Source organism: Protomyctophum bolini (assembly GCF_963924005.1).
Source record: "Protomyctophum bolini genome assembly, chromosome: 16".
NCBI lineage: Eukaryota > Metazoa > Chordata > Actinopteri > Myctophiformes > Myctophidae > Protomyctophum > Protomyctophum bolini.
The window spans coordinates 24,816,725-24,843,336 of NC_137877.1; the positions used below are offsets into that span (position 1 = coordinate 24,816,725).

Genomic DNA, 26,612 nt, shown 5'->3' on the forward strand with positions numbered 1-26,612 from the left:
TTCAAGATAAGTAAGATGTCAACAGCAAAAACATTAACAAGATGTGGATTTTGAAGTATTTATTCCTTGTTGAATAATATATCCACATCCATAACAGTAGCCTGTCCCTACACTGGCTTGTGATTTGTCGAATACTCGGCACTTCTGGTTTCGTCCGATTGGTCAGTGTCCATCTTTCAGCTAGAACAGTCTTTCAGCAGGAAGCTGAGGTCACTCCCAGTGTCGTATTCAACGGTTGGCTTTCCCCTGGAAAAGGAGGCATTACAGGAAGATGTGAAAGATATGGATTTTGCACGGAGAGAGAATTGTTTATGTGAGGTTAGTACCTGATGAAGAGCCTAGCCTTGGTGGTTCCCAGTAGTGTTGCCTTGTTTGCCTCCACCAGAAGCAGGCCTCCCTCTCTTAGTCCCTGAAAACAACATTATTTCATCACTAATGCTACAGTCCATGGGTGCTCCGTTGGGTGGTATCTGGTCCTGCCAAGCATCTATACAAACACAATGGGCTCTATGCACAGTGTACACGCCATTTTGGAAAGAACTTTCCCTACTTCCTTCACAGGTGTTACCGATGATACAAATAAAGGCTCTGTTCCATTGTGGTCACACAGAGTCAGGGTGCTGCTATTGTGCATGTTGGCTCACTGGAAACTGCTACACCAGTGAGTCTCAAAGTGTGGTTTCCAAATGGCCGTGTACGGGTATCTGAGTGTGTACAAATGGAACCAAATAGACCCTTACGGGTCAATTTGGTTCCATTTGTACACCATCAGAGTTATGGAGGACCTTGAGATTAAAACGTTTGAGAACCATTGTACACTAAATGGAACAGAGCTTTAATATCATCGGTAACACCTGTGAAGGGGCCTGGAAGTAGGACGAGTTATTCTGTTTTTATAGAGCCCATTGGGCCATGTTGGGGGGAGGGTAATATTTGTCAATACATTTATCTGTCAGCACAAAGTATTGGGCGGGAGGAGTAGGACGGAGGCACTACATCCTCCTGGTGTGGGCTCCTCACAGTACACAAAAGTAGTGACAACACTGTGTCTGTGTGTGTGTGTGTGTGTGTGTGTGTGTGTGTGTGTGTGTTCAGGCCTTGCTTCTTCCGATCTCACGCTTGTAAAGTCTCTGTGGATAAGAGTGTGTACAATGCATAAATTGTTAATTGTCTCTCACCAGCACACATGGCGTGTCAGGTTCTTCATGGTACTGGACGAGTCTCTGCTCCCTCGTCTCCTGGAGGTGAGACAAATGTTACACAAGTTGCATACAAGATAAGGCCTCTTCCGGCTCTGTATTTTGAGGGGAGGCAAGCTTTCCCGAGATTCTTTGCAAAGCATAACCGGGTACGTAACGCGAGGGGACGTTCCCCTGCAATGCAATGTTGGCGAGTTTAATGTTGTTTAATACAATCAGATATGACTTTTCTGTTTGGATGCATGGGCTGTCAAGACCAAAAAGTTGTTTTTTGCCACTCAGTAGGCGTTCCCGCATAATTTCTGGATACGATGTCAATGTCATGCGCATAGCCTCTACTTACTTGGGATCTATAAAAACTGGTCCACGAGCTACCCTATGTTTGGGAAACACAGGCACAAGTGGATATGATACTTTTTCTTACCCCCATGTGCCTGCTGTTGGGATCATTGTCCAAGTAGTGGGGGTTTATGTTGAAGGGGACCAGGCCGATGGCAGAGAAGGTGGGAGGGTAGACGATGGGCATGTCGTTGGTGGTGTTGATGCTGATGGTTGCCACGTTGGTACCGGCACTGGAACCCATGTAGGGAATGCCATCCTACACACAGAGGAGAAAGGTGTTACATGCAGCACTGCAGCAGGGTGCTATACGTCCCCAAATCTTTTTTTTTGTTTCCCTGAAAAAAAAAATCCTGTTTCTGACTAATAAGAATCACACAAAGATAACATCCAGTCGCATAGCATTAAAATACTTTTGATTGGGTCTTCAATCAAAGCATGAAGCATGACTTCATAGAATATGACATGAGAGCACTGCTAAACTGAATATGACATGAGAGCACTGCTAAACTGAATAGCCCCATCATTCTACACTTTCAAGGTTCAAATCGAAACTTTGCTTTGTACTCCCTTGGTGTGTGTGTGTGTGTGTGTGTGTGTGTGTGTGTGTGTGTGTGTGTGTGTGTGTGTGTGTGTGTGTGTGTGTGTGTGTGTGTGTGTGTGTGTGTGTGTGTGTGTGTGTGTGTGTGTGTGTGTGTGTGTGTGTGTGTGTGTGTGTGTGTGTGTGTGTGTGTGTCACCTCCAGGACTCTCTTCCTGATCTCTGCCACCACCTTGTTGTCATAGAGACACTTGAGCAGACGGAAGGTGTTGCCTCCACCTGTAATCAGTGATGGAAAGTACAATTTTGAGGTATTTGTAGTTTACTTGAGTATTACTGATTTCCAGTACTTTTACTTCTACTCCACTACATCTCGGAGACAAATATTGTAATTTTACTCCACTACATTTATTTGAAAACTTTAGTTACTTTGTAGATTTAGATTATTATTTCAAAACGTACAGTAACCACTTCAACCATACATTAAAATAAGTTCTACAAGTTCACAATGCATTGCGATGTGACGCATTGTGAGCTTGTAGATCGGCTATTTTAAAAAGATTTTTATACATTTGAACTGGTCCATCAGATTGTCACGCTACCTACAGTAAACTCCTCAGTGTTGTTAATCAATGTCAGTCAGAGTTACTTCAGAATTAACACTGAAGATTTCCTATGCGGTAGTTAATGTCCCTGAGCTTGACGATGCTTGTCTCACCTATGAAGATCCCCTGGGCCTTCCTTACTGCTTCCACTGGGTCTGACGCCTCATGGATGCTGTCCAGCTCATAGCCTGTTACACACACAGCAATACATATGATGTCATAAACATATTATATCATAGTATCAAAGAGTTATAAATACTGTTAAAACAAAGACTATAAGAATGAATTGGTCAAATCACTCAATCTGATTCATTTGATGAGCCCGAACCACAGTATTTCACTGTCTGACCTTCCTAGCCTGTGTTATTAAAGAAATATGGGCGATAATGGCCAAAACTCAATTGAAAATCGTCGAAAGCCATTATCTCTGGAACGGAAAGTCCAATCTGCTCAGTTCAAAGCTTGTTGCAACATATTCAGGGGGGCCTCTAGCAACTCCCAGGGCCCTAGGCAGTCGCGTAGTTCATGTATACTGTGGTTGCTTTTGCTTGAAACTACACGCAACTACTCGCAACCACTTGGTTGCAAGGAGTTACATGGTGAATCATTGGTGTTTGCGCTAATGACCATACAGTTTGTGGTCCATTGTACTACCCACCCAGAGAATTAAATTTGCTCCTGGCTGTCTTGGCGTAGTTATCTCTGTCATGAAGTGCATATGGAACAAACAGCACCCGCTTCACATCCCTGAAACACACAGTCACATATAGCCCTGAAACATCATTGTCATCATAATCATGTCCCATGACACACAGGGCAATAGAATGTAATAAATAACAATACCAGAAGTTACTGAAAGTGCCACAGTTATAGTTTCCAACTGGGGTCATGTGAGCGCGTACTGGTCCATTTTTACACTTCAAGTTTGCTTGTAATGTCATTTTATTCGAGGTACATTATGGTGCTACAAAATAAATCAAGTTCATGGTTTAGTGTAGTCTATTTTTGGACCTTACTTTCCAAAGAAGTCTTTGATGTGCTGCTGGCAGTGGTCCAGATAGCCGCTGCCATGCAGAGTGGAGTTGGACACCAGCAGAAGTCTTCTCATTTCTGACACAAAGAAGGTGACAAAGACAAAGCAAGTATAAAGACAGCGTTACAAGGGAGTGGAAACTGTCAACTCCACGTTTTCACTTCTTCGTCTGGCAGGCAGAATGAGTCCAGTGTGTGGTCAAGGTTCACTGTTCAAAAGTCATCTAGAAGAGTTAAGTTATGATATGATCCGCTGATTACGAAATCTTTCCATAAAACTATGTCGGCATCTTTAAGTAAACCATGTTTTGAGCTCCCTGCCTGGACGTTTATAATTCCTCTTCTCTTGGTCTCATCTTAATACTAGATATAGATATCATATTCATCTCGCAATATAATATAAAGGAAGACAGAAGAAGGGTTGTGCTTCTGCACCTATAGAAGCTTGGCAGTTGGCAAAAGGTTCAGTTCCAAAAGAAAATAGACTGCTTCACCAGCTGATCGGTCACATGACTTTTTGTTGTAGCAAATGCGTTATACGTCCGCTAGAGGGTAGCAGGAGCAAACTACATAGAGTGCAAACGCATAAATGGCCTGGCCTAAACTTTATGCACAAACACAAGAAAATTACGTGTGTGTTACGTGTAGCCTATACATTTTACAACCATATAATTTGGAAAACAATATATTTTCGTTTGGAACAAAAATGTAGGGAAGGCTAATAGGCTATTAACCTGCATGATAGTTTTTTGGTTTATCAGATGTTGGTCTAATTTAATGAACCAACAATAAAGACAAATAACCAGTGGTGGAAAAAGTACAAAAATATTTTACTTAAGTAGAAGTACTGATTCTCTACTTGAAAATTACTTAAGTAAAAGTACAAAGTACCCATTAAGAAAGTTACTTAAGTAAAAGTATAAAAGTACCTCAAATTAAATGTACTTAAGTACAAAAAGTACCCGGTGTAAAAATGTACTTAAGTATAAAAGTAAAAATTACAAAGTACAAGTAAAAAGTACAAGTAAAAAGTACAACATGCTTTTCAAAATGCCTACAAAGAAATGAAGTCCAAAAGTGGCTTTATTTCAACACTCGTCTTGAAACTGGCCATTCTTTATCAATGGCATTTAATGTTTGTGTTGGGATAAACACTAGAAACTAAACTGGCCACTCATTATCATTACAAACATTACAAACAACTCAGGGTGCAAGCAAGCTCACACAAAAATATATTTCAGATTTAGGGGAGAATGGGGAGAGCCATTGCAATTTGCAAAACAGACATTATAATTGCTTAAAATTCACGCATTATAATTAGCCCTTCACTAATTAAGCCCCACCCACTCCACTTTGCAGGGCAAACTGTCTCCCATTGAGAAGATGCATGTAAAATGATTTCTCCATAAAAATAATCGATCATTTCATTAGCAAGAGCTTGAAAATGTCTTCTAAATAGAGTAAAAAAAGCCTACAGTAGGCTATAGGCCTATGCACAAATGTGGATTTCATTATTGGGGGATAAAGTTGAAACCGATATCAACTTTAACGACCATCCCGTTCGACAGACGTTTACATGCAATGCACGGTAAAGACGGCCTACAGTGATTATTATTGCAATCACCTGGATGGGTGAGTCGTGTAACGTTCCTGACGTTAAGATGTGTATGTGAGTCCCATACACATGCGCTGCATCTGCTGCTATTGCAGTTCTGTTTTCGTCACATAATGTGACGAAAACAGAACTGCAATAACCAGCAGATGCAGCGCACGTCAGACACACACACACACACACACACACACACACACACACAGCGCGGCTCGCTGTTATTTATTCACTGCACCAGAGAGAGAGAGAGAGAGAGAGAGACGGGCGCTTCTTGTCCAGCTTTTTCAACGCACCGCACCACCATGCTTCTGTGTGAATGTGAACGAATGAGTGAGGCGATGACTTTATAAACTTTATGTGGAAAATGCGGAGATTGCGCATATTTCGCGTGGAAATGTGTAGCGAGTAACGAAAGGTGTCCAATTTTAATGTAGCGGATAAAAAGTACGATTTTTGACTTGTAAATGTAACGAAGTAAAAGTAAAAATACAGAAAAATAAAAATAGTAAATAAAAGTACAAATTCTCAAAACGTTTACTTAAGTACAGTAACGAAATAATTGTACTTCGTTATTTTCCACCACTGCAAATAACGTAGCTGACATTATTGCTATTGCATTAAAATTACGATAGGACATCAATTTTGTATTTTATTTTTGTCCATACATTTTCTTGCGCATTTATTTTGGCCAGCTCTGCAGCCAGGGTCATGACTGTGATTTTGGCTCACACACAACTAAATGAGGTGGAATAAGCAGATTACCCGGCCCCTCTCTCACTCACACACACACACACACACACACACACACACACACACACACACACACACACACACACACACACACACACACACACACACACTACTTGTAGGCCTACTTTCCAGGACATTTTGGATGAATGATCATTTTTTGAATGAAGAAAATGCCATTTTTGAGGGGCGCCCCTCCTATAGGTTTAATGTTTGTTTTTAGTTCAGTGTTTGTTTTAATGAAGGGAAAATTTACGTCATCTTGTCCCTATAACACAAATATTAAATACCATTAACAATAAAGACAATTTAATGTTTGTTTTGTTTGTTTTACATAGCATTACATCACCTAATCATAGCAACAGTTAGACTTTAATATATTACTGCCCCTCACTTCACACGGGTGTGATTTTTATACCATAAACCCGAAAAGAATACCACCAATGCCCCTATTCGAAGTCCTTACTGACAGACTCTATCCTTTTCTATAAAACATGTGTGAGGACCAGGAAAATGGCAGTGGTGGCTGGTGGAAAGCAATTACTCAAGCACTGTACTTTTTACTCCTCTACAAGTATTTGATTTTGAATACTTTAGTTGCTTTGTACACCATTTGTATTTGGAAACGAGATACGAGAAAGATGTAAAATAAAAGTGGAGGACTGGCGTGCCAATTATTGTCTGGCAAAAAAGTGGAACTTGGTTTTTAAGCAGCAGCTGTGGGCGGGGTTAACTCACAGCTGGATGAAAAACATCTGGAGCTGCTTCACTCTCTCGCTCTCAATCCCTCTCCCTTCCCCAGTTGTTGGGTAAATACAACGGCCGAGTCTCCTCTCCATAAATGAATGCCTAGCCTATATCTCCGATGCCCGAGAAATAACGGCCATCAAACCACGACTCTATCAAGTCGTTTCGTCGTCTAGCTTTACAGCAAAAATATGGCTCGGTGGTGGAAATACTCTACAGTGACTGTTACTTTCCTAACTCTCTGTAAGTGTTACCCAAGTCTCTCTCTTTCTCTCTCTGCTGTTTTCTTTCCTCTCGGTCAAGTTTATGCTCCATTGTCTCTTTGATACTGTCTGTGAAGTTGCCTGCGGGGGAGGGGGTGTTTGAAACCTATAAGATGGGTTGGTGTGTTAATTGGCAGAGTCTTGACTCTTTTTTTCAAGTTGTCTTCAGACAAATGGAAAAGTTCGGCTGCATCATGTAGTCTAATCTCAGTTTGACATTTGATGAGGAAGAGATCAGATCAGAATATGCCTTGACTAAATAAGTTACGGTTTTTAATTTCTTTATTTGTCTTTCTTTGCGGGCAAGCCTAATTCCCCCCTCAAATGACCGTTTTTATTACATGTAAAAAAGAATAGAGTGATATATTTCTCTTTTGTATATATCAATACTGTTGTCAAACTGCATTGGAATAGGCATTCGACTCAGTAGTGAAGTGAACTTTACTATAGCTAATTGGATACACCAGATGTTTGAGCCAAACATTAGCCTATAATGTATGTAGTGGCTCATTAATCCATATGGTTCTCAAAGTGGAGCCCGGGGACCCCCAGGGGTCCTTGATGGTGTTCCAGGGGGTCACAAGCCAATAAATGAGTTAATATATAGCCTATATAAAAGTAGAAAGAATTAACAAGAAAAAAAACGATTGGAAAATATATAGCAATAGCTTGTAGATCTGCTATTTTCTAATTAAAAAACAAAATCTTTACAAATTATTAATACAAATAATTTTGAACGTTTCTCTTATGGAATTCACTAGAACATCTTTTCAGATGGGAGTCCCTGGCCAATTGCATATATTATCAATTGGGGGGTCCTTGACATGGAAATGTTTGAGAACCACAGTAGGCTGGGAACCTGTTGACTCCAGTCATGGGGACCATTCTATCTGGTGTTCCAGGTCTAAACTGAATCTATCCATCTATGGCGCTCACTCTGGTAGGCTACCACTAAGAGAACAGGGTACTGTATGTTTGCTATCAAAGAAGCCGGTGGAGGGACACACCTCAGCTATTCTGAATTCTTCAGAAAGAAATACAAACAGCGACAAAGATGCAACAGTAAATAATGTGCATACAAATCTACAATTCAACAAGCTGGCTGCGGACAAATAAAATATTGGAATAGAGACAGTGTCATGGAGCTCTTTACATGCGCTTCATCCATTAGCGGGATCACTTAACATCAAACATTAATCAAATGTTTGATTCGCTTCATTCGCTCATGAAGCGAATTAACCTAAAGGTTCTTTGCAAGACGAGACAGAATACGTAACAAGGAAACAATATTAAATGTGACGATTCTCCAGCTAGACATTGTAGTAAGGATGGGAAAAGCACTCAAAATCCATCAGTAGGCTAATTGTCAGCATCTTAGAGAAGTTCAGTAATCAGTCCAGCTCCATGTGTCTGAGGTGCTGTTGCTGTTGTACCAGGTCTGGATGGATCCCTGTCCCAGTGGTGGTGTGTGCCAGCTGTCATCTGGACTGGAAACTCCCTACAGGAAATTAAGGGAGAGAGAGAGAGAGAGAGTAGGAGAAATATAGAGAGGATGAAACGGGGATAGAGATGAGTAAAGGGAGGGGGCACTTGAAAGGAAGAGGGAGAGAGAAATTAAGATACAGAGAGAGAGAGAGAGAGAGAGAGAGAGAGAGAGAGAGAGAGATTTTGCCGACTGTTTAGAAGGGGTGTTAGTCTCCGGGGATGAGGACCTGATTGAAGGCAGAGATAAAGACTGTAATTATTTACATACTGTGTGGCAGATATACTGTATGTGTGGGTGCATATACACATATGGTAGATTATTTACACACACACACACACACACACACACACACACACACACACACACACACACACACACACACACAAAGGATAGTTTTCTTTCACAAGTGCCAGTTGTTTTCCAGTGCGTTTCCTCTGACTTGTCAGTTGTTTTCCCATGCATTTCCTACACATGACTAGGCTACTCCTCCCTTCATCTCACTGCTGTGATGTTGTTGTTTTCCTTGAGAAATCTTTGAAGGATTATTTGTGTAGGGAAGCATTTTTCTCTGAACACACACATGTACATTAGCGGTGAATCTCGATTTAGGGGAGGGAGTGTTGCTCATTCAATTTCCTGGGATTTGACCCAATGACCTTTTGGGCACAAACATACTACTCTGGCCCAGTGGTTTTCAACTGCAGTCTGTCTACTGCTAATGTTCTAGCAGTAGACACCAACCGATATGCATTTAATGATTTTATTAGGAAGCAATGAAATGAAACAGATGAACAAATGATTGCGGTTCCTCTTTGTTCCTCCGATTCCCCTGCGTCCCAATCCCGACCCTAGTAGTGCAGGAGGGAGGGAGGGGTGTCGAATCAAATGCCAGAACAAAGAATGGTGAGCATTTATGGGTGAATGGAAGTGACTTGATTGAAGGTGAGACTTGATTGGAGGTGTGGTCCTGCTCGTTAAAGAAGAATTCCGGACTAACCGCTTTCTTATATAGCCTACCTTAATCTGATGTTATTACTGTATATCCAATAACGAGAAATCTATCCGCAGCTCTGAGTGTGCGAGGTGAGTTTAACAGTAAATCACGCATTTTGATCGCTCGAAAATTATTATTTTTTGTCTTTCATAATGTGGCATAACTCTCACAGATTCTTCCTATCATGCCATCAATGTCCAAATCCCAGCTATTAATTCATAGATCAGTATAAATAAGCTTGACGTTACATCACTTACAGTAAATAAACATGTCCGCAACTGTATATAGGTCTATACAAGCCTTGGCTACTGACGTTTTCTCTCAAACAAATTAGACATATTTCAGAAGTTCAGCACCATGGACACAGTTACTGAGCAGTAACTGTAAATGGCTCAACAGTTAAAGTACAAGCAGTACAAGTACAAATTCATACTACTCACTCGCCACTATTTGGGCATGATATCAGTAGGGTATATTGAACTTCAATTTATACCAACAATGCAGACATTGACGGTAACAGTACTGCAGCCTACCTGTTATTAATGTGCATGCTCCCTGACCCATGTGTGTGTGTGTGTGTGTGTGTGTGTGTGTGTGTGTGGCTGTGTGTGGTCTAATGAGGTCAATGAGCTGAATGAGGTGATGAGGGTGGTCTGATAATACTACTTAACGCACACACAACAACTTGAAGCATTCTTTTGCCACTTTCTATGAAACACACACACACACACACACACACACACACACACACACACACACACACACACACACACACACGCACACACTTTATTACACACACGTTATACACTCTCTGGACATTCTGTGCCAGCCTCTTTCCTCCCCAATGTCTTAAGATGATTCCAAGAAGCCTGCGTGTGTGTGTGTGTGTGTGTGTGTGTGTGTGTGTGTGTGTGTGTGTGTGTGTGTGTGTGTGCGCGTGCATGTGTGTGTGTGTGTGTGTGTGTGTGTGTGTGTGTGTGTGTGTGTGATTCATAGAAAGTGGCAAAAGAATGCTTCAAGTTGTTCCAGAAACACTCGTCCTTTTGTTTGGCATGAGATAATAGGTTGTTTCTCACTCACACGCACACACGCACGCACACACGCACAGCTTCACTTTATTGTCACATCAACCTACCCGTGAATTACAGTTATATTTTATAGGAATAAGAATAGACATGAAGTGTTTTGGGAGACCGGTGCTGGCCAACATCAAAGCCTGCACCCCCCCCCCCCCCCCCACCCATGACCAACACCAGTTTGCCTACAAGGCTAGATCAACTGATGAAGCTGTCAGCCTGTCACAGCTAGTGCTACACAAGGCCCTCTCTCACCTGTTAAACCTTGAGAGGAACCCTAACACATGTATGGATGCTGTTTGTTGACTTTCTTTAGCTCTGCATTCAATTCCATCAGGCCCTGTAAACTAGTCATCAAACTGCAGATGCTAGGAATACAACCAAATCTCTGTCTGTGGATAAAGGACTTCCTGACCAACAGGCCCCAAAAGATCAGGCTATAGGCCAACATGCATCCTCCACTATGACCCTGAACACCGGCGTCCCTCAAGGATGTGTCCTTAGCCCAATCCTCTTTTCACCAGTGACTGTATCTCACCATGCAGTGACTGTATCTCCCACCAAAGTTCCAACACTCTAGTCAAGTTTGCAGACAACACAACCATCGTAGGTCTGATAACAAACAATGACCTGACGAGGTGGCATACAGAGTCCCCTCTGTAGTCAGTGCGCTGATTGTATGGTGCAAGGACAATGACCTGAACCTGAATACCTGTCAATTTTTCTTTGTTGTCTCCACCAGGCCGAAGGCATGGGGAGAGAGTATGTTTTGCACTCCGTCCGTCCATCCGTGTGTCCGTCCGTTTATCCGTCCGTCCATCCGTCTGTGACCAGCTAATCTCTGGCACCATTGGCCATACTCTGCACACACACTCTCTGGATGCCAGAGCTGAACCTCTGCCCCACATTGGCCTGTTATAGTGCCACCAGGAGGCCACTTTGTGCAAAACAAATTTTTTGACAGTACACCTACAGATTTTTTCCAAACATCACGCAAATTGGTACACAGTCTCTCTAGAGCCATTCAACCAAACAAGTTTTTCAGATTTTTCAGACTCCATCCTGATTGGCTTCCAAATTTCTCAGGAGTGCTCCAATCAGCCTCATGGTGGCGCTACAACAGACCAAGTCGCGTCTCACACACACACAAAAACATGTTTCTATTACTCCTAAACATTTTGTGAAACATCACACACACTCCTATCATCCTGGTGGAGACCTGTGCCCAGAAGGGCACTTTTTGTAGTTGATACTGCTGTGTGTGTGTGTGTTATGGTCTGGATGCATTAAACAAAGTTTTATTGTATGTCTCATACAGTACAGTGACAAAAAAAGATCTTATCTTATAAAGTTGTTGTATAGCACAGTTTCGTGTTGTTTTTGCTTCGGTGGCAGTATAGTTTCACTTATGTCGCCTACTCATGCAGGTTGGCAATATGTAGGAAATATTGTCCATATTGCTCCATTGCATGGTCTGATAAGTAGCATATTGGTGATTATCGGTTGAAAACATCCAAAGCGGGTGGCATATAATGCCTTTTCAGCAGCCTGGTGACCTAGCTGGCTGTGCAAACTGTCCCGTAGACAGGTTAAGAAGGCTCATCCGTGGTTCCGACATACGTACGTGGCCGGTTAAGACTCACTCGTGGCTTCCGTGTGCGGTTCGTGTTAAGACTGTTAGGACGTCGGACCAAAGATATGCCCATGTGACGTCTTCAGAGTTATGTATGCCTTCACACGCACGCACACACACACACACGCGCGCGCGCGAGCACACACACACACACGCACATACACACATACACACACTACTACAACTACACTGTAGTTGATAGTATAGTAAAGCACATTCAGTGTTTCCCCAGTGAGGCCTCCCTTTGTATGTGGGAGTTGTTTATGTGTGTGTGTGTGTGTGTGTGTGTGTGTGTGTGCGTCTGTGCGTGTGTCTGGGTGAGCATGCATGGGTGAGCGTGCATGTGTGTAGACAACGTTGATAGAGAAGGCTTCCTTCTAAGCAGCTCTTGGATTTCCCATGAGCCTTTGGGGCGGAACGTTGGATGCTAACTTGGCTCTGATCACAGCTCACTTCTGGATTCAATTTACTCCTGCTACACACACACACACACACACACACACACACACACACACACACACACACACACACACACACACTTGCAAATGCAACACATTCTCTCTCCCTCCCTGTCCCCCTCTCTCACACACATACTGTACATGCTACAATTACAGTATCGCACGCACGCACGCACGCACGCACGCACGCACGCACGCACGCACACACACACACACACACACACACACACACACACACACACACACACACACACACACACTATTACATATTATTATTCACTGTTGCTCTTTCACTCAAACTCACACCCTCTCACACATACTGTAAGTGCTCTCTCTGACTCTGCCTCTCCCCACCAACCCCCCACACACACATAGCCTATATTAGCATAAGGTCACACATAATAGTGCCCACAAGTATATAGTATTTGTATATACTTTATTCTGCACAGGCTGTCTCTTGGTCTGCCAGTCTGTCTGCTAATGACTGTGAGGTTTCGATGCTCAAACAGCCTTTCAGCTCCCTCTGTCTTCACTGACAACACAGCCACATCTGGAACAACTTCTACTGTGTGTGTGTGTGTGTGTGTGTGTGTGTGTGTGTGTGTGTGTGTGTGTGCGCGCGTGTGTGTGCAGTGCGCGTGTGCATGCGACCGTGCGTGCCTGCGTGTGTGCTTGCATGTGTGCGTGAGCATGCACTGTACCAAAGTAAGTTTGTTTATGTTGTATGTGTGTGAGTGAAATATAACAATGTGGTTTTGTGTGTGTGTGTGTGTGTGTGTGTGGCGTGCGTGCGTGCGTTTTCATTTGGTTCAGTCAACATCATCTCTTTGTCATCTGGGTCTGATCAGGACTGATGTTATGATGTGGCTGCGTAGTGCACATCCATGTGCGCACGCACGCACGCACGCATGCACGCGTGTTTGTGCTGCTGCTGGCATAGTGATACTGGTCACAAAAATAGTTCCATGTGACAGAGGGGTCAAAGTTGAACGAAAGTGAACAATACAAATGATGTTATAGTTTTGTGGACTCATTGATTTTTAATCAATGTGGCCACAAGAACCCCACCAAATGACCGGAAATACTTAATATTCACCAAAACCAGACCAGAACTCCCACCACGGGACTTAGACAATCAATTAATACCATTGATTGATGATTGAATAGTTTATTAGACATAAATGTAAAAACAGCAACATAGTAGGCCTATAGTCAAACACTTATTCCAAAAGGGAAAACACCAAAAAAGTCCTTGTGGTCTTGTTTCCATTTAGGCCCTATGTAATCAATTCATAGACATGACATGAATAATAACAACATTCAATACAAAAACACTGTGTAGCCTACGGAGTGGGAAAAAACGGAAGGGGGGATCACCTGTTAAAGAGGGAGGGATCATGTCTTCTTCTCCCTTGGGCCTGCTGAAAGGTGGATTTTCAGGCCTGGTTTAAAATATGTAAGTGATCTTCATGTTTCGAGGGAGGGGGTCAGGGCGTTTTTGTCCACAACTGGGTGGCCGTGCTGTAGAAGGAGAAAGTGGGTGGTATACCAGATTGTTGTTCACGCTCCCTCTATAGTATTGTGGCTATGGGTGTCACTCACTTCATTAATGGAAAGTATTTCCTATGGCTTTAAGTTCAAATCTGAACTAACCCTTTAAGATGCAAACACATAGATTCTCATAACAATGATAATGGTGAAGACGATGATTCATGAGGCCTTCAGGAAATTCCTGTGCATCATCTGGTCGTCGGAGAACAAACAGTAGAAAGCAGTAGAAAGCGTCCAATGCACCGTCCGCATGCCACATGTGTTGAGGTTTCATGTGAATGTGCACATCTTGTCTGCATCAACAATAAAACATGCCGGACGACGCAACATGCTGCATTTCACTCCGTTCAGCACAGAGTACCGCTCAAAACACTCCAGTGGTGGAAAAAGTACTCAATTGTTTAAAGTAAAAGTGTTAACACTGCAATGTAGAAAGTCTCTGTTACTCTGTTAAGTAAAAGTCCAGAATTCAAAATGTACTTAAAAGTACCAAAAGTAGAAAATGACTCATTATGCACTATGTCCCATTTCAAATGTATAAACATCTTTTGAAAATAGCAGATCTACAAGCTCACAATGCGTCACATCAGCTTGGTACAGTAGATCGGCTATTTTCAAATGGCTGAAATATAGGGCTGAAGTGGTTAATGTTTGTTTTGCAATAATAATCAAATATACAAAGTAACTAGTAACTAAAGTTTTCAAATATATGCAGTGGAGTAAAAGTAAAAAAATATGTATATATCTGAGATGTAGTGGATCGAGTAGGCCTACAAGTAAAAGTATAGAATTATTTTAAATAGGCTTCTCCAATAACGGAAAAGTACTTAGTTACTTTCCACCGTGTTCTATATACAGCACAGAGTACCACTCCAGCTCAAAACACCCTTCCATATAGGCTTTGAGTTTTCTTTTAAATTGGGGGTAGGGGGACAGGGCGGGGCATTTTCTTAACCACAAAGGGTTGTACTTTATCGTACAACAAACAAAGAAAATACTATAATCAATCTACTGGGGCGCTGCTGGCATAGCAAACCACTTAATGTAGCCTGACGACGAGTTGTGGGTTCCATTCCTGAGCTTGAAGACCTTTGCTGCGTGTCACTCCCCAATGTCTCTCTCCCTGTTTCTTGTCTCTCTATTCTGTGTACTGTCAAGAAAGGAAGATGACAGATAACAGTGAAATGCACTGTGGTTAAAACTGAACGAATGAAATGAAGAAAAAACATGCATACATTATTCTGATTGTAGATCGGCTATCGCTATACTTTCAAGTCTCACATGCCGGGGCTTAAGGTTGACATGACGATATCTAAGGTCGGTAACACTTGCTCATAAGGTGCCTGTTTATAGATCTACTTTTATCGTTCAATTCTATGCCCAGTTGCCCACGAGTGCTCATAGTGCGGGTATAGGATTAGTGAGTAGACTGTCTCTCAGGAGGTCTCCCTGGTGGTGCCCATGGGCCATTTTTCCCTGTTGGACAGGCTCCCAGGAGGGGTCGTCTCTCCATTTTTCATCACAATTTCATGAACTAACATTACTTTTTGTTAGTTACTAGAAATTTGGAGCCCAAAGTTAAATAATGTATTAGTTTAAAGTAACATTAAATTAAACGTTGATTACGCGTACCATATGAGTAAGGTACAAGGGCTTTGGCTTTGAAGATGACGACGTTTGACCTGTCCTCTGCTGTCCTGCCGTTACAGGTTTCCCTGTGGCCGTGCTGTGTTTCAGCCACCTGCGGACCAACCTGTGTAAGTGGTGCGAGGTGTCCAGTCCGCTGTGTGAGGACTCTGTCTGCTACAGCAACTGCTCCCTGTCCTCCTTCTGCACCGTCACAGAGGAGATCTGCATCGCCATATGGTGAGGACGGATGATAATGTGCAAAAACCAGTGGTGGAAAAAGTATGTTTTTCCCCGTAAAAGTATCAATATGGCAATGTAGACATACTCTGTTACGAGTAAAAGTCCGGAAGTAAACATTTACTTGAGTAAAAGTACAAAAATATTGGTATCAAAATATACTTAAAGTACCACAATTAAAAGTACTCATTGTTCAAAATGTGTAGTTTAAAACGATATAGTAATATATTCAGATTTGTCAGGTGAAACAAACACTGTCTCTGTTGTGCATATTTATTTATATATTATGCTCTCCAGTTAGCTCATAACATTAGCCGCCCTCCGCTGCGGTGTGTGCATATGGGTGTATACGCGATTGGCTGCCGACGTTTCTGGCGGCGTTTCAGAGTATGGGTCAAACTCCCATTGGCTTGGGGTCAGACTCCCATTGGCTTAGGCGGCATGGGGTGGGACTGATGCCTAGGTCGCTCCATTGATGATTAGGTCGCTTACATTTCATGAGCTGTCATTTTTGTCAGGTGAAACCTGACAAAAACCTATATGCCTGCCTGCTTGTCTCTGTCTGTATATGACTGTGTCTTTCTCTTTATCGCCGATTGACTTCTGGTCTGACATCACATACAACCTCCCTTTCTGCCTCCCTCCCCCCTCCATATCCCACCTCTCCGTTTGTCTCCGTAGCACACACGCGCTCTCAATCAGTATAGTATTATTACACTTTGTAGAAGTGTGATTTGGGATCTGACAGCGCTATGGGGCTGTGAGCCCCTCTCTGTGCCCCTGTCATTTCCTGCCAGCATCCAGCAGCCTTCCCCCTCCCAGCTCTCCTCCCCTCCCCTCCCCTCCCCTGCCTGCTGAAGGAAGCCAGCTCTGAGACCGCAGAGATAAGGGAGGGCTGATATGGAGAGAGGAGAGGAGTAGAGAGGAAAAAACTCATTTATTTAGGTCAAAGTTGACAGGGGGTCATCTGGCACATGCTTTGAGCCCTCTCTGTTTCGCATCACGCTCACTGTAAAAATCCAGAGTTTAATTGAATTCTGACAGGGTACAAAACAAGGGAACCAAAAGGACCCATAGAGTTCATTTGGTTGAGATTTTGTACACTATCCCAGTTAAACCCATTTTTTAATAGCCAACGCAAAATTAATTATAATAATTAAACGTTATTCCAAGCAACCTGTATGGTAGAATATGTTCATTCCTTTTTGATTTTGAGGAAGGCCTGAGGGTTGAAACGTGTGCAACTCCCCCTCCTTTACTTATATGCCTGATGTCCACGTACGTCTTCTCAAATAAAATCGCAGGGTGCCTCAGACGTGTGGACATGTCTTAATGTATTTTTTATCTAAAAAATATATATATTTTTTTTTATAATAATCCGTCCCGGAGCTGTTTTGCTGCGCATGCAGCCATTCACTTCCTGGGTTAGGGCCGACAATCTTCCTTATTTACTCCCCGGCACTCAAATTGACCGAAGGTCAGCACATCACCAAACTCTTGATGTGTGTTACCGGCCGCTCCTGTTAGAGTATAACACAATTTATACCAGCTACAGGTCGTTTTGAGGAAGCAATCTGATTGGTTGAAACAGCCTTCTAGCCATGTTTAAATGAGCGTAATGGAACACCTAATCAAAACATAGAAATCAGCTGCTCTGTTCTCCCAGAGCGCAGCCGACTGGATTGCTATGGGCTAGCGAGTTTCTTTGGACATTTGTGGTCGTAGTGGCTACATCTGTCATAAAAGATTTATGATTTTTTTGGCGAATATCTTAGTTTTAAGGGTAACTTGTATAATTGCAATATTACACTCAAGGGTGTGCTTTACCGTCATTAATGCACTTCTGTGTTGCCTTTCAGAGTTCCTGCAGCATCGCAGGCGTGCATTAATGATGATAAAGCACACCCTTGAGTGTAATTTTGCTTAAATTACTAGCACATCTGCAGTGATTGACGCGCAATATCTCTGAGAGCTGATTGCCTCTTGGACCAGATGTAGATGTTTTGTCTCTCACATCGGGTAGCACATAAAAGTTATAGGTTGCAGCTTTAACGAGGCTTTTACAGTGCTCAAAATTACCGTGTGCAATTTGTTTCAGTGTAGCCCTATAATGTAACACGCATGTTTAGGCGATTCCTATTTTCTCCTTGTCTGTCACCCAGGAGGAAGACCAACGACACAATGACGGTGCAGACCCAGTGTCACAACCCCGCCGTTCCCCTGGAGGGCATCGACCCCAGCGTGCTGCTCAACTCCACCTCCAGGGATTGTCACATGATGCCTCAGCCCACGGAGGAGGGAGCCATGTTGGTTTGCGGCTGTCAAGGCGAGCATGAGTGCAACGACAAACTCATTTTCGACAGGGGAGCCAACGGTAAATGGATGGATTAATTGAAGAAACACTTTCCTGGGGTTTTTATGTGGGTAATATGTGTTTTTAGATATTTTAGTATTTCAAAGTGTCCATGATGTCATGGACACTGGACTCACTTCCTTCCTGGACTACAATGGGGGGGTGGAGCCAGATTTGAATCAGTTTTGCAATTGCAACACCTCTCACTTCTCTGTACCAACATTGAATGTTTTTTTGCTCCCTTAGCAAGTATTTGAACCAGGGAACATTACATGACCAACAACGGACGCAGTCACTACTACACATGGCCTGATAACCGATGGGAATCTTAACAGAACCACCTGTAAACTATAGGCTCATTTGCCTTGTGCTGGTCCTGCTGGCTTGTCATTGTTAATTGCAAATATCTGGTCTCATTATTCCAGAAAACTAGCAGTACTAGGGGAGCCCAGAGGGGACCAGAGTTTAGCAGTACTAGGGGAGCCCAGAGGGGACCAGAGTTTAGCAGTACTAGGGGAGCCCAGAGGGGACCAGAGCCACTGTACTAATGGATAGATGGATAGATTGAATGTGTGAATGTGTAAACATAGATAGAAGTACCAATGAATGAACAAATAGCTAAATTAATGAATAATATCTATCTGCCTTAGGCTTCTCCAAGCTGCAGAGTAAGGATGTGATCCCAGTGGTGGTGGTGAGTCTGGTCCCTCCCATCCTGGTAGCTCTCATCGCTACCGCCACCTTCTACCTCTACCGCACGCGGCGCCCTGGTAAACCCGGCCCGCCGACGCGGCCGGACTGGCCCACCAAACGCATCCCGGGACACTACCGGGCATTGGACCTTACCGGCGGGGGAGGGCTGTTGGGGGTGGGTTGTGACGGGGGACGAACAGCTGGGCACATGGGAGATGGGGAGGAGTCTCACGCAAAGCTTCCCAATCTCACCGGCGAGTATGGTATGGTGGAGGGGCAGGGCCAAATGGCGGAGCTGCTGCCGATCAAGCTAGAGGCCCTGGTGGGGAAGGGGCGCTTTGCTGAAGTCTGGAGGGGGCGACTGCTGCAGGGGGAGAAGGGAGGAGTTAGCAGCTATGAGACGGTGGCCGTGAAGGTGTTCCCGGCGGTGGAGTATGTGTCGTGGAGGAATGAGTGTTCCATCTTCTCCGACCCGAAGCTGGAGCACGACAATGTGGTCCAATTCCTGGCGGCCGAGGACAGGGGCCCGCCTGGCCACGCCCACAGGAAATACTGGCTGGTTCTAGCCTACCACAGCCTGGGGAACCTACAGGACTTCCTGGCTACTAACATTCTGAGCTGGGAGGAGCTTCTCGCTATGGCGGGAAGTGTTGCGCGGGGCCTGGCTCATCTCCACAGTGACACCACACCCAGTGGTGTGCCTAAGGTAAATCCATATGAGGCAAACACCAGGCTTGGTTAGTGGTTCTCAACTGGCGGTTAGTAGTCATGACTGCGACATTGTAAATCCTACACGGCTTGTGCTTATAACCACGCTCCGCTTCTGTGGCCAATGCAGAAGCGGTTTTGACCGAGATGGACCGCGTCTCAAGCTAACTTGAGCCACACGAGGCACCACCGAACGATCTAAAGCATGCGAGTTGCCGTGCCGAACGTTCGATTGAGCCGACTCATGAATCATTTTCTGGCCAGAGCGTTTGCCCCGACTGATCAATCAAAGCATGTCCTTGCACAACACTGGCCAATCACATCGTTGCACAAGTGGTTTGGGATAACACATGACTCCATAATACATAACCGAAATTCCTCTTCCTGACTTGTTTGCAGTATGACCGTAGTTCAGATAAAAGTTTTGTCCAATGAGAAGGGATGAAAACAATCTTTGTAAACATTGTAAAACCGTTCAGCTTTAAATTATATGTTATACGTATTCACAAATAGTATTCACTTATTAGCCTACACCTAGAATTGAGTTTGGTGTATAGGCCAATACGCTCATAGTCTAAAACCATATAGTGTAGAAAATGAGATAGCGGGGAGTCACGACAGTAGGGAGAATTGGGGGAAATTAAATGTGGTGAAGTAGCAGCAGAGTGAGAGAGTGCATTGCACAGCTTGAATGCCCGCCTTATTAAATTGGATGTCTAGCTACTCCCAGTTTACTTCCTGAAGCAGCTTGTAGGCGTCACTGCATTTTATAATAATCTTGGATCTGGAATGTTAAGCTGCCAAAATTTGTTTTCATCAGGGATAAATATCACTGTACAGTACTGTTTAACATAATTGGATCTTAACCTAGTGCCATTTTAGATTTGAGCAGTAAAAAGCATTATTTTATACATTATTTTATACTTTATACTAAGAAAAGGGAAAAAAGAATCACATAATATATTAAAGTCTAACTAAGGTAATGTAATGGTGATGTAAAACAAACGGTGTCAAAACAAACATTAAATTCTCTTTATTGTTAATGGCATTTAATGTTTGTGTTAGGGACAAGATGACGTAAATTTTCCCTTCATTGTCAATGGCGTTTTTAAAACAAACATTGAACTAAAAACAAACATTAAACCTGTATATAGGGCGCCCCTCAAAAAGAAAAAGAAAGAAAGAAAGTGATAGGCCCATGTTAAACTAAAACTTAATTTAATTAATTTATCTGTAAACCTATAGGACTATAGGTAGGCCTATGTAGTAAGAAAATATTTTTAACTCAAATATTTTGTGATGGGGGTTCACTGCCAAATACATTTTGGTGTCCATAACATGAAAAAGTTTGAGAACCACTGATATAGCAACATTTAGAAAACATTTTTAGAACCTGCATCATAGGTTGACATGGTTTCACCACTGACACAATGTTCATTAGACTTTCTCCTTGCTCTTGTTGTGACTGTTCTTGTCTGTATGTGTGGCTGCAGGTGCCGGTTGCACATCGGGATCTGAAGAGCAGCAACATTGTGATGACGAGCAGGAGGGAATGTGCTCTCTGCGACTTTGGTTTAGCACTAAGACTGGACATTTCCCTGACTGTAGACGACTTCGCCAACAGTGGACAGGTAGATGCACTGATAGGGGAGTTGGGAGTTGAGTGGAGTATACCAGTGGTTCCCAAAGTGGGGTCCGGGGGACCCCCAGGGGTCCTTGAGAGAGTTCCAGGGGGTCCCCAGCTAAATGATAATTAGGAACCAAATGGACCCTTAATGTGTCTGTAACTCAGAGAGTATACAAATGTACACTCTCAGAGTTAAATTAACATTGATTTTACAATATAAATTGGGGTCTCAGAGATATAAATGCCATTAAATGGGAGTCCGTAGCCTGTTGCATATCAAACTTGAAATGAAAATAGTCGAACATCACTGCTGTAAACATCTTCTGGGGTCCCTGGCATATCTTTTCTAATGGGTAATGAGTGTCATTTTTGGGGACCTTGACATGAAAAAGTTAGGGAACCACTGGAGTATACAGTAATAGAGTTAAGAGTATAGTGGAAAAAGTACTCACATGTTTTACTCGAGTAAAAGTATCAATACTGCAATATAGAAACACAGTAGTAAAAGTCCGGAATTCAAAATGCACTTAAGTAGAAGTACAAAAGTATTGGCTTCAATGCACTTAAAGTACCAAAAGTAAAATCCTCATATGTATAATGTATAACAATCTTTTGAAAATAGGCACAAGGCACAATGTGTCGCATTGGCAACACATTGTGAGCTTGTAGATCATCTATTTTCGGAATATTGCCGGAATGAAGTGGTTAATGTATGCTTTGTAGTAATGATCAGTAACTAGTAACTAAAGTTTTCAAATAAATGTAGTGGTGTAAAAGTATACAATATTTGGATCCGAGATGTACTAGTGTAGTAGAAGTAAAAGTATTGGAAATTGGAAATACTCAAGTAAAGTACAAATAAATGTACTTTGTTACTTTGCTCCATGCACTGCCAGTATAGGATAGAAAGCAATCCTTCTAGGAACCAGGGTTGGAATGAACCATTGAAGTAGTGTATTGTGAAGTAGAGTTCTAATACATTTGTGCCACTGATGCTGTCTGTGTGGAGGTGGGGACGGCTCGTTATATGGCCCCCGAGGTGCTGGAGTCCAGAGTTAACCTGGAGGACCTGGAGGCATTCAAACAGATGGACGTTTACTCCATGGCTCTGGTGCTCTGGGAAATGGCCTCACGCTGTCACGCCATAGGAGGTAAGACCGTCTGTGTGTGTGTGTGTGTGTGTGTGTGTGTGTGTGTGTGTGTGTGTGTGTGTGTGTGTGTGTGTGTGTGTGTGTGTGTGTGTGTGTGTGTGTGTGTGTGCGCGCGTGTGCGTGTGCGTGTGCGTGTGCATGTGCGTGTGCATGTGCATGTTTGTGCGTGTTCATGCACGTATGTAAATACATTCATTTTTCTTTCCATTGGTTGGTCTTCCGATTTGACTGTTCTGTGCAAAAATGACAGGGGATTAAGAAAAACTGCAAACTGAGTCATAAGTGATCGAATAGATTGCTTGGAAGTGGTGTTTATTCTTGCGATTGCAAGATCACAGAATCCTGGTTCAGTAGCCACCTAGCCTTATACAGTATAGATCTCAGTCACCTCTTTCCTCTTTTCTCCCCAGAGGTGAAGAGCTATGAGCCAGCGTTTGGCTCCAGAGTGTGTGACCAGCCATGCGTGGACAGTATGAGAGATCTGGTGCTGAGAGACAGAGGACGACCAGACATCCCCTCAGCCTGGACACAACACCAGGTTGATAACTCTCCTCTCCTCTCTTCTCCTCTTCTCATTTCACTCATCTCCTCTACCTCTCAGCTCTCACTCCTCTCCTCTCACTCTTCTCCTGTCCTCTCCTCTCCTCTGAGCCCATGTCTTCTTCCCTTCCAGGGGATGAGCGTCCTCTGTGCCACAGTCACAGAGTGCTGGGACCACGACCCGGAGGCCAGACTCACCGCTCACTGTGTGGTGGAGCGCTTCAACGCCCTGGAGGAAGAGGAGAGACAGGCCGAGGAGGAGAGGGTACAACAACAACAACAGGAGGAGGAGGAGAGGACAGGAGGAGAAGAAGAGGGGGAACAGCGACAAGGGGAGAGGCAAGAGGGTGAGGAGACGACAGGGGAGGGAAAGGAGGAGAGAGAGAAGGACTCAGAGACTACAGACAGCTGTCTGTCCCAGGAGGAGGAGTCTCCTCTCTCCTCTCCTCCAGATGGCTTTCCTGACTCGACCCCTCCTCCTCCTTCGGCCTCCTTGGGTTGTGCTGTCACAGCCAACCACATGCTCCCAGAGCCAGACAGTAGAGCAGCTGACCATCAGACGTTCTCTGTTCACGAAGCTAACGGCCAACCAGAGCTGTCCGTCTCTGAAGGGACCACGCCGTCCCAACAAGCCCCTTCTGACACTGGCTGTGTTGTGTGAGCCGTGCGCCACAAGCACCACAGCAAGTATACTTGCTAAGTATAGTTGTTACTTGCACTCAGACTGTACAGGCTTATTTCAAGTCAAATTAAATTACTGCATTGGCAGATCATTTTGTGTGTTCTTGAAGAAAATAATTAATATGAAATTATAATTACGAAATGAAAAAGATAATCTTAAATATAGTAACTTTTTTTGAGGGTTCTAGCACCTCCAATGCATGGCTTTTGAAGATTTCGTCATATGGCAGCCACGTCTATGGGATTTTTAGAGCGCTTATGACGTAAATCATTTGACAGCCACGTCTATGGACTTTAATGTTTGTTTAGGGTACTAAATGATGACGTAAGACTTCATGTGGCCGATATAAATACAGTGGGCGCACCCTCACTTTTAAAAGGTTTTTAAAGATTTCTAAGAAGGTATCATGAAACAATCTGCAAATGCAACAAGATAATTTGCTAGAATATCTTGAAAGAAGCCTGAAAAGTAATTTCATGTTTCTTATCAAACGATACACACAGATGCAGATGTTGATAATAATAAGCCACTTATCGGTCAATGCATGGCTGTGTTTACCTGCCTGCTTAAGTCTGAGTCTGCATGTACTTTAAAGACATAACTTCCTGGCCAAGATATAAGCCCAAATATTGTCCATATATTCTGGTCCTTCTGTGTGGGAGAAGAGCGGTATATTTACAGGCCTCCAAACAAGTCCTGGTGAAATGACTTTATATTTATGTTCAAATCAAATCAAATTAAACTTTAATTAGAAAGCATATTTAAAACAACCGGAAGCTGACCAAAGTGCTGTCCAAGGTTAAAAACAAAGGATCATCGGCACACAGACAATGCTCCCGTGAGGCTTCGCAAGGAATCTTGGGAAAGCTTTGCCCTCTCTTGAGCACATGCGCTCCAGAGCCGGAAAGGGCGTCTACGTTTATATGTCTATCCAATGGCATCGCAGCGTGAATGGCAATGATGATGCCATAAGTTTACCAGGGGGTATTTTCTTTTTTTTATGATTCAAAGTTTTATTGCTTTTTCAGTTTAGGCACAATTAAGGAATGACTGAGATTGTACAAAAAAGAATCATACAAACAATTAAGACAACAAATGAAACAAAACTAGACAAGACAAGAAAATACAATACACTACACTAACAAACGGTATTTTCTTTAAATACATATATTTTAAAGATAATATAAGTGATATATTTCCCCATTTTATGTTAACCAAACAGCTGAAGATACAGGGAGCAAACACTGTATAGCAATGATTGCTATCAGAATAGAGCTAGTTATTTCAGCACCTTTTGTGCTCAAAGTATGATTTGTATTACAATGGAGAGAAAAAACATTTAAATTGCTACTTTAGGTTCCTCACTCATAAAGCACATACGCAACAGATAAAAATGATGGACAATATTTGAACTTATATCACCCAGGTGTCTATGCATCCCGGTTCAACCAAAATTCAACATCACTTTGAACAAATTTGAACAAAGTATTGCTACAATGACCATCAGTAATGATTACACTTCACCAAGCAAAAATCATGAGGACACTGAGGGGTGATTGCACATGTCCTAGCCACTGCTAGCCCTCCCCTATTGATACTTTTTTCTATTTCACAGTCTAGAGGCTTTTTTAGTTTTTCTTGTTTCAGAGAATCAGTATGCACTTCAGGCAAAACTGTGATTCAAATTTAAGTTCCTATATGATGGAATTGCCATCTTTCACCTCTTTTCATTGGGGAAATATCATTCAAAGGTAACTACAAAACGAAATCCTTTCGTTTTATTTTATTTGTTCTGACTTCTGATGCCTATCAGTGGCTGTTTTGCGAAGACGATCAGATAAAGTTCAACAAGCAGATTAACCTCAGATCAAGAGTAGTATAAATTTAACCACCACATCATCTGTATCAGTTGCTGTCTAAACAGACAAAGCCCACAGAATCACATTTATCATTGTTAACAGAAATAACAATATCAAAACCGTATCAAAAAATTATAGATTCATATTTGAGCAGGGAGAGTGAATGTGGCCACTGTGACAGACAGAAAGAAAAATACAAAGCTTTGGGAATTCATCCGAACAGATGGTATTGTTCGTTGCATTCTATCCTGCTTTTAACTTGATTTATATTTCATCGTATGATGGTGTATAAATTAAGCATTACGTATAAATCCTTTTGTCTGTGTTCTATGTTCATGTTCTTAAACAGTGAGTTGAGAGCATAATGGGTACATCTCTCTGATCCTCTATACACAATACTGAATTTCTTTGTAATGAGACTCGAACTCAAGGACTTAAATGATGCCACCTGTTGGACAATAATGTACAGTACATCCTGCAGACAGGCTCTGCTAGGTGCATGTCAAATTAGTTTTATTTTGTTATGTGGAAAAAATGTCTCTTTTGAGGGAGCTGGCCTCCCATTTTCTGTGTTATTCTTGCTACTGTGAGTATCTTCTATAGCCTCCTTGTATGAATGAGAGAGAAGGAACTCTTTTTTTGGACCTGTGGATGGTGGTTCATGTATTGTGTTGTTGGTGTTGTTTTACCCATAACAAATGAAAAATTAAACAATATGTGAGAGCAAACGTCATTGAAATATATTTAACTCTGACCTTTTTATGACTAAATCATTTATACATATACACATACAAACAGCGACAATGTACAGTATGAAGACACAGATACCACAACAGCTCCTATTGTTTTGCAAC

At 42.7% G+C, this 26,612-nt stretch overlaps 2 protein-coding genes across 2 annotated transcripts; one reads left to right on the top strand and one right to left on the bottom strand.

The window, feature by feature from the left end:
• Nucleotides 1-2: 2 nt before the first annotated feature.
• LOC308330544 (alpha-aspartyl dipeptidase) lies at nt 3-4,176 on the bottom strand. The gene is made up of 8 exons (XM_080785443.1): nt 3,700-4,176; nt 3,342-3,430; nt 2,797-2,871; nt 2,278-2,357; nt 1,624-1,797; nt 1,179-1,238; nt 327-409; nt 3-246 (listed from the first exon to the last, which is right to left on the bottom strand). Exons 1-8 carry the CDS (start codon nt 3,789-3,791, stop codon nt 177-179), a joined length of 723 nt encoding a protein of 240 aa, XP_080641569.1. The 5' UTR covers nt 3,792-4,176; the 3' UTR covers nt 3-176.
• A 2,709-nt stretch (nt 4,177-6,885) lies between these two features.
• LOC308330311 (TGF-beta receptor type-2-like) lies at nt 6,886-26,478 on the top strand. Its single transcript, XM_080785150.1, has 8 exons — nt 6,886-7,061; nt 15,989-16,145; nt 18,308-18,519; nt 19,149-19,897; nt 21,393-21,530; nt 22,536-22,677; nt 23,088-23,215; nt 23,351-26,478. Exons 1-8 carry the CDS (start codon nt 7,010-7,012, stop codon nt 23,876-23,878), a joined length of 2,106 nt encoding a protein of 701 aa, XP_080641276.1. The 5' UTR covers nt 6,886-7,009; the 3' UTR covers nt 23,879-26,478.
• The last annotated feature ends 134 nt before the right edge of the window (nt 26,479-26,612 follow it).